The 11939-nt window shown below is 39.9% G+C and overlaps 1 protein-coding gene across 1 annotated transcript in view; it reads left to right on the top strand.

The window, feature by feature from the left end:
* Positions 1-207: 207 nt before the first annotated feature.
* The window catches only part of phactr1 (phosphatase and actin regulator 1), a 20224-nt gene continuing 8492 nt past the window's right edge, over positions 208-11939 (top strand). The window contains exons 1-7 of the mRNA XM_027177173.2: positions 208-473; positions 7967-8128; positions 8345-8425; positions 8574-8672; positions 11097-11300; positions 11413-11641; positions 11814-11939. The exon at positions 11814-11939 is cut by the window's right edge and continues 116 nt beyond it. Of these exons, the coding sequence (XP_027032974.1) occupies positions 353-473; positions 7967-8128; positions 8345-8425; positions 8574-8672; positions 11097-11300; positions 11413-11641; positions 11814-11939 (1022 nt within the window). The 5' untranslated portion in view covers positions 208-352. The remainder of the gene's footprint in view (positions 474-7966; positions 8129-8344; positions 8426-8573; positions 8673-11096; positions 11301-11412; positions 11642-11813) is intronic.

The following is an 11939-nucleotide window of genomic DNA, read 5'->3' as shown; positions in this document are numbered from 1 at the left end:
CCCATCCCTATCCCCCATTCTCCCCTCTCCCACTCCCTTCCTCCCATTCTCTCCCTCTCCCCTCTCCATCCCTATCCCCCATCCCTATCCCCCATTCTCACCTCTCCCTTACTTCCCCATCCCCTATCCGTGCTACCCCAACCCTTACCCCATTCTCCCTCTTCCTCTCTCCCTCCCATCCCTCCCTCTCCCTCTCCTCTCCATCCCCCCTCTCCATCCCTTCCTCTACCCCTCCCCCTTACTCTACCACCTCCTCCTTCTCCCTCTCCCCCTCCCCATCCCTGCTCCCTGTCTCTCGGTATCTCCGGTTCCTGCTGTCGGGAGTGCAGCACTTTTTAGCGCGTGAGGCTCAATGGCGACGCCTGTCAAGGAGGACGATGTTGATGTCGACCGGCGGCCCATCCGGAGAGCTAGATCTAAGAGTGACACCCCCTACCTCGCCGAGACCAGGCTCTCATACACCCTACAGACAGGTAGGACGTGCAGCAGACACGTAGGTGGAGCTATGCGTGCATGCATGTATGTGTGTGCGCGTGCGTGCGTGCGTGCACGGATGTATGTATAAATGTATGTATGTATGACAACCACAGAGCCCTCTTAAAAACAGAGCCTTTAACGTTATTAAATGTCACCGTGAAACACTTTGTATCACCGCAGTGTTGAGGCTTTGCTGCGCGATGCAGTGTTGGTGTTTAAATCTCTCTCATAAACACAAACCCAATGGGATTCATTGTAAAGCATGATGCCTTTAAAGAGCAGCTGTGTTGTGACACAAGACACTGTCCAGTTCTGACAGTGCAGACAGATTTGGTGTGAAATGGCATGGTCTGGTGCAGTAACAAAGGAGTGAAGTTTTTTAAATGCATGCCAGTAACCGTGATTAAACCATATGGTTATATAGGTACTGTAATAGACTAAAGCAGGATGACTTCAGTCAGTGTTGATTCCTCAGTGCCTCCCAGCTCAGTCAGCCAATGCCTGGTCATTGCAGAAGAAATCCTATATCCTGCACGCCCATGTCTGACAAAACTATAGTCAAACCTAAGGGACTGTTCTCACCAATCATTTAAAATAGCCTCAAACCTGCCTTTTAAGCAGGGTTGCCATGGTGATTTAAACATCTTTGTCTAACCAAACTTCCAACCCTTTGCCCCCGACCCCAAAAAAAAAAAGAAAGAAAGTCTGCTGCATTCTGGCACTTATAAATATCCTACGCCCGCATGCTTTCTGGGGCCCTTCGATCCAGTTAAGTTTTATTGACAGAACTGCACCTATACAAATATTCTGCTTATTATTTATAAAAAAAATTTACATTGTTTATAGGTCTGAGTATCTGAGTATCATGGATTAGACTCAATAAGTGATAAGTCATACAGGGAAATAATTATAAGAAAAAAAAATCCAGAAATATCTTGTCTGTGCTTCATGAGCCACTGCAGGTTTATGGATCCCAGTTTGAGATCCACTGTAATAGCCAAAACAATGTGAACCTCACAAAATGAGCTCCATGGACACATGGTGTGTTAAGTTTGGTGTGGAAGAACTTGAGTGTCCTGCAAAGAGCCCTGACTCTGACTCAACCCTACTGAACACTTTTGGGATGAAATGGAACAATTCAATTTGTTTGTCTTGAGCTTTTAACCCTATACATTGTCCCAAACAGCTTTACATATATGTATAGAAACAGAATAACATTTTTAAAGTTTAATCTATCCCTAATGATCAAGCCTGATGTGACGGTGGTGAGGAAAATCTCCCTGAGATGATATGAGGAAGAAACCTTGAGAGGAACCAGACTCAGAAGTGAACCTCATCCTCATTCGGGAGACACTGGACAGGAAATAATGTCAATGTAAATATAGTCGAGTGGAATTGTGTAACCCTGAGGTACTAACAGGTCAGCGTTATTTCTGAGTTAATTACAGACTTAACACTAATCCCTTCCAGCCAAGGTCTTCAAATGTTCCCAGATGAAGACCTGAGCACAAAGCTGACCGACATAACAGTAGGTCCAAGATGGCGTGATTATCTCCAGGTGGTTCTATCCACAGCAATCCCATGAGTCACAGGCTGTCCATGCAGATCAATCCCCAGCAGAGTGACTCCTACCAGGGGTAGGGCATCAGGATTGAAGAAGTCGGTCTGGAAGAAGAAGCAATCAGACCAACAGCAGAGACCACTGGGGCATGTATAACAAAAGCCTCCTCACACAACATCACTACCTGATCTCACTAGTTAGTCTTCTAGCTAAATTAACTCAAATCCACACAGTCACAGCTTTCATCAGTTTACTTATAATCTCATAATCTTTTCTTTTATCTTTTATCTTCTTTTACTTTGGCTATAAAAAGAAAATCAATATAATATGAAGGTTATAACATATAACATCTATATTACTTGTCTGTCTTTTGTGTTGCTTGACAACTCAGGCATCAGTGTGTGTTGTGTGTGGTGATAAATATCAGTGAGCGTAGACAAAATGCATAAGCTAATATGATCGCTTTGTACTCATATCCTTCCCTAATTTCAGATAAGAGAAGAGAGAGTACAACTTAATCTTTAAGATTTTAATGTGTTGCTCCTCAGACTTACTGTTTAATGATTTAAAACTGTACGTAACATTTTCTCTTTCTGATGGATGACTAGTTTCTTACCTGGCTGTATGTAGGAAAGGAAGCAAATATTTGCTTAGAGGGAAATTTTTAACAGTTTATATAGTTCTGTACTATATATATATATATATATAGTACAGAACTATATAAACTGTTATATATATATGTATGATGATGATGATGATAATGATGATGAAGGTTAGTCAGAGATTAAAGCTACTTTGTATTGAATTTAAGCCTTTGAGTCGAATCCTGATTCTGGGATTGTTTTTGTAAACCCTGACTGTTCACTTCCATGCTAATGGAAGTGAAATCCATGCTAATGCTACATGTAGCATGGAAACGTTCCTCGATTCTGGTCCTTGACCGTGATTCTGATCCATGTTGATGTGATTGTATCATATAATTACTGTAGACTCGTCATGCTGTGAATCTCACCACATCTTACCACATCCCAAATCTGCTCTATTGGATTCAGATCAGGTGACAGCGTAGGTCATTAAAGTACACTGGACTCATCGATCCAGTCTGAGATGATAAGAGTCTTTGTGATATGGCAGACTTTCTGAAAATAGCCATTACAAGACAGGTAAATTGTAGCCATAAAGTGATGCACTTCATCAGCAATGATACTCGGCTCCCAAAAAAAGAAAAAAAAACTCCCTACAGCAATTCATTACCAGCTCCAGCAATTTTTGAAGGACTCAAACCAGTCAGTCAAGACTCCACCAACAGCTGTGCCACAGTCAGAGTGACATACAAACGTCTGTTGATGTTTGTTGTGAATATAAACTCATGTTCTTGACCTCATTCTGCCACATGGTTTACTGATTGGATCGTTCCTAATAAAGTGGCCAATCACTTTAAGCTTCTCTCTTAACTCTATTCTGCTATTAGGTAGTATTTTAACTTATCTGGCTGTAATCATTAACTAATTAGCAGTGAAGCATGACATCATATTAATCATCATCATCATCATCATCATCATCATCATCATCATCATCATCATCATCATCATCAACAACATCATCATCATCAAACTTTTACTTTGCTGTAATTCTTATGGGTTAAAAAACAACCTTTAAGCAAAATAAAGCTTGAAATGAATAAAACATATTTACAATTCAATTTAATCAACTTAGATTCGGTTACGATCTTTGAAAATGTTTAGAAATAGTTTTTTTAATAATCAAATATTTGGCTTATTGTAATATTATAATGGGAAATACTAGATTTGACTCTTCATTACGTCTCAGTCAGATTATTAAAACAAAACAAAACTAAAAATAACAACAACAACAAAAAAGAATCACTTCAGAGCACTGAAAAAATTCTGATTGGTCAGAAGGTGTGAGTTAGTAACAAGCTAAAAACTAGGAACTTGTATAGAGGATGTCTACACCTAACACCGTGATAATAAACAGCATGACGTGTGGTCAAAGCAGTCCAATAGGCACATTTCTTCCCTGGAGCAGTAACTAAGTCAGAGGCTGATGCCTGATCAGCTGGAACACGCAAAGAATTGGAGCAGATGGGACACCATAAGGACTTACAGGGGAGCTTGGAGCGAGACAAACTCACAGAATTCTTTAAGACACGGCTACCAGAAGAGGCGCATCATTCATGATCTTGCTCATCAAATGCAAACTCCAGGAACTGTTTGTCCCTAGCGGTGATTATCAAACTGATGACCTCAATTTATTTGACACTGAGAATAATTTCAACACATGACTCAACAATAATAGAGTAGATGGAGATTTATTGATTTACCACGATCCTTACCACTGGATAAAATGAACTATAAGAATTCCCAGAGATTATTATTTACACGTTATTTATTTGAAACCAACATCTTTCTATCAGTGGCCTTAGCAATACACATGCTCATAGCTTGTGGCTTCATCCTGCCTTATTGCCTTACTCAGTAATCCCTTATTGGGGCTTTTTTCCATTAATAATCCCCCTAAAGTATCAGCATCAAGTTTGTAGGAGTGTACAAAGAATCAAATATATCTTAATACATTTACATTTATGGCATTTAGCAGACAGAGTGACTTACAACTGAGCAACTGAGGGTTAAGGGCCTTGCTCAGGGGCCCAGCAGTGGCAGTTTGGTGGACCTGGGGTATGAACCCATGACCTTCAGATCAGTAGCCAACACCTTAACCACTGAGCTACCACATCCCCCAATACATTGACACCTTTGGCTTGCTCATTAGGGCTAAATCTAAAATTTATAATGTACACCCTGATTTGTTATGTCTCTAAAGCTGCTTGAAGACAATATCCATAGTTAAAAGCACTATGTGTAAATAACGATGGGCAAGTCGTGGCCTAATGGGCAAGTCGTTGCCTAATGGTTAGAGAGTCTGACTCGTAATCCTAAGGTTGTGGGTTCGAGTCTCGGGCCGGCCACGACTGAGGTGCCCTTGAGCAAGGCACCGAACCCCCAAACTGCTCCCCGGGCGCCGCAGCATAAATTGCTGCCCACTGCTCTGGGTGTGTGTTCACGGTGTGTGTGTGTTCACTGCTGTGTGTGTGCACTCGATGGGTTAAATGCAGAGAACGAATTCTGAGTATGGGTCACCGAACTTAGCCGTATGTCACGTCACTTTCACTAAAACTGAATAGAATCGAATAGCACGTCCTCCAGGATACATACTACATAAGGGTCTTATTACACTATTTGGTAATGTGCACTAAATCTCCTAACACAGACAGCAGAAATCTATATCTTTTATACAAACAGTAGACTCTCCACGATGCCACAATTTTCTCATTTTACCTCCATACCATAAAACCAACATTTAATTTTACGTTAGGATTTAAGATGTAAAATCTGAATCTTGCATGTTTGTCATTTTAGATTGGATGCAACATGACATCCTTGTGACTTATTGCTGTACTTTTTTTATAAGACGTTGATATACAGTAATAGAGCACAGCTTCCTGGATATTGGGAGAAAAACATCTTCCTGTACAAGCTTGATAAAGGAGTGAATCTAGTCAACAATCAAAAGTGAGACCTTGTGCCTACCCATTAATTTTCATTGGCTCTGTACTTGTACTCTGCACAATGACAATAAAGTTGAATCTAATCTAATCTAAACTAATCTAATCTAAACTAATCTAATCTAATCCACTAATCTAATCTGATCAACTCTTATTGTTATTATTATTATTATTATTATTATTATTATTATCTATCTATCTATCTATCTATCTATCTATCTATCTATCTATCTATCTATCTATCTATCTATCTATCTATCTATCTATCTATCTATTTATTTATTTATTTTACTGCTAATTAATTCATTCATTCATTCATTCATTCATTTTATGGAATATTGCAATCTGTCAGAAGAGGACGATAAGGAGTGTTGAGGAGACTATTACTTTATAGTCTAATAGAAAGCCAGGACTACTGAGTTCCTCAACAGCATTAATTCCTTTTTTTTTGATGCATTAATTTGGCCATTTCCTGTATTAATAATTACTGATTAGGATTTTAAAAGTTATACTCGTGATTAATTTCGCTGAACATCCAAGGTCTAGAAACATCCGCTCAAAAAATTCGTAAAATTACTTATAAATAAGCGTGTTACGATGAAATCTAAGCCTCCTCCAATCATGTTGGCACCTTAACTCAACTGACCCGGTAAGACACTATTTATAAGGTGCAGCAGACTGATCCCACATTTATTTGGTCGTCATTCAAGTAGAAATGTGAGGATCCAAAACTGCAGAAGAATTTCTAGCTGCTTTTTTTAGTTCTGGTTTTAAGTGCTATTCTTATTAGAATGATGTTTAATAATTCTATAAATTAATATTACTTAAAAAAAAAAGTAAATGAGAAGTAAGAGTGTTTTTATGGTCTATTTTTATTCCATCAATGTGTGTAAAAAGAGCAAAAAATATTTATATTTTTAGAACTGTAGTTCCATCCATCCAACCGTCTATTTTCTATAGCACCTATCCAGGGGAATCAAGCACAAGATGGAGGATATAATGGATGGACTGGCAACCCATCACAGGCAACAGTCACACACATACACACATTTACACACTATGGACTACGGATGCCAGTTACCCTACAGCACAAGTCTTTGGACTGAGTGAAGGAACCAGAGTTCCGTGATGAAACCATGGAAGAACCCTGATCCCTGGAGGTAAACACTATCTCCCCATGCCCTCAGGACTTTCTGTAGATGACACTAGTCTAAATAAAATTTATAATTAAGTCAATGTTTATCACTAACGATCAAGCCTGAGGTGACGATGGTGAGGAAAATCTCCCTGAGATGATATGAGGAAGAAACCTTGAGAGGAACCAGACTCAGAAGTGAACCTCATCCTCATTTGGGTGACACTGGACAGGAAATAATGTCAATGTAAATAATGTCCTTTCTACAACAGTTTATAGTCGAGTGGAATTGTGTCACCAAGAGCTCCTGAGGAACTAACAGGACGGCATCATTTCTGACTTCATTACAGAATTAACACTAATTCCTTCCTGATGAAGTCTTCAAATGTTCACCGATGAAGACCCGAGAACAAAGCTGACCCACGCAACAGCTTACTTCTGTGTGTCGTGTAGCACCAGGGTCCTGGAGGAATGTTGTTTCGTTTCATTGTGTACTATATGGTTGCTTTGAGATAAAAAGCTTCTTGATTTGATTTCACCTGATGTATCAGTTGAACTCTTCGTCTCCTGATTGTTCAGTCGGTGGAGTGTACATACTGTAAGTCTTTGAGCCTCAAGGAAACAAATGGATTGTTCCGTCATGAAATAGTTTTTTATTTTATTTCTTCTTGTTCCTAATTCTTTTACGCTACCAGTATCATCAGCATCATTCTCAGATTTATTAGGTACACCTTTATAAATCGTTTTAATAAATAACAACAACAATGTACAAAATGAAAAAAAAAAAACCTAAATTCAGTTGTTAAAACCTGTTTTTCTGGAGATTTATCTATCTATCTATCTATCTATCTATCTATCTATCTATCTATCTATCTATCTATCTATCTATCTATCTATCTATCTATCTATCTATCTATTTATTTATTTATTTTTATGGCATGTTTCATTTTATGCCTCCTTTGCATATTTAATTTTTAAAAAAATTGTGGAAATTATTTGGTTTTTGTAATTTTTATAAAATTAATTACTATTACTATTTGTGTGGGGTTTTTTAAATCTGTTTGTTTGTTTAATTTCTCCATATGTTAATGCAGAACAAGTGTAAATGTACATATTCAGATCGTTATTACGGTTTTACTGTAAATGGGATAAATACAGTGTTATATCGACAGCTTCATATCCTGTGTCTTTTCTATACTTTTCACAGAGGGGGCAGAGAGACTAGCTGCGATGCGTTCTGATTCGCTGGTGCCCGGCACTCACACTCCTCCCATTCGTCGGCGAAGTAAGCTAGCGAGCCTGGGTCGACTCTTCAAGCCATGGAAATGGAGGAAGAAGAAGAGTGACAAGTTTAAACAGACATCTGCAGGTACACACACACGCACACACACACACACACACACACACACACACACACACACACACACACACACACACACACACACACACACACACACACACACACACACACACACACACACACACACACACACAGGGTTTTAAAATATGCCAATAATAGTATCAGAAAGTCTCTAGACTCTATTGCCATTTGCTATTGTGTAACATAACAAAGTCTTTTCTTTAGTCTTGGAGAGAAAGATGTCTACACGGCAAAGCAGAGAGGAGTTGATCAGGAGAGGAGTGCTAAAGGAGGTTGAGGAGAATGGTAATGTCAAGCACACATAAAAACACACGTCATAACAGTCAACTGAAGCGTCTTCAATACTCCATCTACTACATTGCTATGCACTATTGTTAGAGCATCAACACAATGCTGATAGTTTCCTCAGATTCTGTCTGGTTTTGTTTTCTAGACGAGCAAACAGTGGAAAGTGAGCACATGTCTGAGTTGGACAGACTGGCAGTGATTAGTTCTGTATCTGAGGCCCAGGAAACAAATGGAGAAGGAACAGGTATTTAAATCCAAACTTGTTGTCGAGTGACACTACCATAACACATAAAACATAACACTACCATCATTGTCCTTCTGTTAGATTACTTCCCATTTATACATAATACTGTGGATATAAAAAGTCTACACACCCTTGTTAAAAGCATGGTTATTGTAAAGGACAAAAATGAAACCAAGATAAAATCAAGCCAGAACATTTATAGAATAGTATAGAAGAGAAGCCTTTGTTTTATTTATACATTAAATCACAGTGAAATTCTTTATTATGAGGTTGGGGTGTCAGATATGATAGTGAGCCCATTGGAGTAGAGAGGGTTAAGGGCTTTGCTCAAGGGCCCAAACAGTGGCTGCTTGGCAAATGCTGGGGATTAAACTCTGATCTTCCAATCAACAACCCAGAGCCTTAACCGATTGAGTCATGTGATGCAGCAAGGAACAAAATTTAAATAAATAACAAAGCTCTTTTTCTTATAAATGGAACACTCAGCCTTTGGGGTCAAAGTCTACCATCTATACACATCTTTATTTGGTGATTTTATTGCACTCTTCATTATAAATCTGCTCCAGCAGAAAAGTACTCTGTCACCTTCAGGTCTTTATGTTGGCTTTGTAGAAGCCAAAATTCTGTTTTCCTATTTAAGCTTAGACAAAAAATCATCAAGAGTAACTCCTCCTAGGGCTTTCGAGCAAATCATTCATTTTCTACCGCTTATCCGAACTACCTCGGGTCACGGGGATCTCAGGTGTCATCGGGCATCAAGGCAGGATACACCCTGGACGGAGTGCCAACCCATCACAGGCCACACACACTCTCATTCACACACACACTCACACACTACAGACAATTTTCCAGAGATGCCAATCAAACTTCCATGCATGTCTTTGGACCGGCTTTTGAGCCACATGAACCAAATTCGGATATGTTGTAGGCCCTGGTCTGAACTTCAGGTTACTTTTCTAAGCGATCCAAGTACCGGTACTTCAGATACCAGGTCTCAAATTGGCCTTTTTTCCCCCATAGACTCCCATTATAAAATTTGGAGGTTTATAACTCGGCAAGCTTTCGAACTATCTACACCAAAACTTGGCCAGCTGCTTCAGGGTGATACTCTGAACAAAATTTTAAATTGGTGTATCGACTGGCTTTTCGGTTGTGCCGCAGCCCCACCCCAAAATATGCAAAATCAAAAAACATTATACAACATGGACATGTGGCATATCAAAGCACTCAAAGAACAAGGAGGGAATTGTGTCACAGGTTTTCGGATGACGTCACATGCTCATCTCCACTTGCCTCCAAATATTTTGGCACCCTAACGCTCCACTAGATTTCACAAGTTTTATGTCCACTTGCCTCCAAAAGTAATACTGACCCTTATGTCCACTTGCCTCCAAAAGTAACACTGACCCTTATGTCGACTTGCCTCCAAAAAGCACCAGTCTTTGCGAATACTTGCCTCGTCAAAGCCAACATCAAAGTTTGTTGCGACGAACCTTATAAACCTAATTAGATTTGATCTTTTTCTTCTAAAGCTATTGCGGTGTTGTCTTGGAGTATGGTCTAAAAGAGGCCTTCGGGGGTTTTGAACCGAAATACGTTGGTTATTAGAGTTATTCAAATCCACATTTTGTCTATCTTGATTTCTCAGAGAATAGATTTTAAGATTTTACTCTTTGTCTATAAGTCTCTCCATAATACCGCTCCTCTCTACATATCTGAACTTCTTCATCCCTACTTTCCTATTAGAAGTCTTCGTTCATCTGACCAGGCTATGTTGGTTGTCCCTCGTGTACGGCTCAAGCGTAGAGAAGAGCGTGCCTTTTCTGTGGCCGGTCCTAGATTATGGAACTCCCTGCCACTAGAGATTAGGACGGCACCCACCATGTCTAGTTTAAAGTCCATGCTAAAGACCCACTTATTTTCTCTAGCCTTTTCATGATTGCCTAGGATTTTATGTCTGTTATATCTTATGCTTTATATCTATATTACTTTCTTTTAATCTGGTTATTTTATTTTTTATATAATTCTTATTTTAGTTTCTTGAACTATCTTATTTGTAAATGTGCTATACAAATAAACTTGAACTTGAACGTGACTAAAGCTCCAGTCCCAGCTGAAGAAAATCAAGCCCAATAGCTTGATGCTACCACCACCATGCTTCACCATGGGTATAGTGTTCTTTACAGGGTTAGATTGCTTGTTTAATTGTACCTGCAACCTTCTACCTTGGTCTCATCATCACACTTCTTGCCACATGGCTTCCTTTAAGGTGATTGTACGTATGTTTTGGCTAAATTTAGTTGCAGCGTATTCACCCTGTCCCATAAACCAGACCTGTGACATATAAGAGATTGTCACTGTGTTTGATACCTTTTGATGATCCTGTGTTTAATTCTTAGTCTTATTTTTGTCTTTACTGTACAGAAACCGAGTCGTCACAGTTGTCAGGGGAAACAGGGGTGTGTCTGGCAGGTCTCACCCCGAAGCCAGCTCCAGCCATGCCTCCTATGAAAGGCATTCCCCTACCAAGCAATGGCATGGATATCCCCCTGAACAAACCATTAACGCTAAAACAACCACCTGCCCTACCTCCGAAACCATACAGCAGAGTACCCAACCACTTAACAGGTTAAAGCACATCATCCTGCTTTTTTCCCCTCTTTGTTTCCCCTTCCTGACACACCCCTCACACGATTTAGCTCATTCACACTTAATGCTTGATTTCTTTGTCGTTCTCTAGACCCTTTAGGGAAATTCTCCCCACCACTTCCCCCCAAAAAAGTGATGATCTGTGAGCCGGTGCAGTCGTTCCAGCTCAGATATCCACACCCTTCATCCATGCACACACACTCCCTAACCCACACACACCCATTGCAGCATACCACACTCCCGCTTTCCATCCATCCCCCGAGCCGCATCATAGAGGAACTTAACAAAACTCTTGTGTTTACCATGCAAAGACTAGAAAGGTGAGTGTGTGTGTGTGCTTTGGATTGATGTCTTTTATAATGGAAATGCTCCTAAATGTATTCTCTCTACTGCTGTTTAACCTTAATTCTGCCTTACTACATGCAACACTGCCCCCTAGTGCACACGTTCACCTGTCAATCATCCCTAACCTCACTGCTGCATGCTGTGCAGTTCTGTACTGCAGGCTGTACCTTCAGTGCAAATGGAAAGTGAAGAGGAGAAGGAGAACAGAGATGCAGCGCTCCTTCTTCTGCCCAACACCCACACACTGACACCCAACGCACGCATGTACATCCC

This window comes from Tachysurus fulvidraco, chromosome 9, assembly GCF_022655615.1.
Source record: "Tachysurus fulvidraco isolate hzauxx_2018 chromosome 9, HZAU_PFXX_2.0, whole genome shotgun sequence".
Classification (NCBI taxonomy): Eukaryota; Metazoa; Chordata; class Actinopteri; order Siluriformes; family Bagridae; genus Tachysurus; species Tachysurus fulvidraco.
This window is presented reverse-complemented; position numbering and strand designations above follow the sequence as displayed.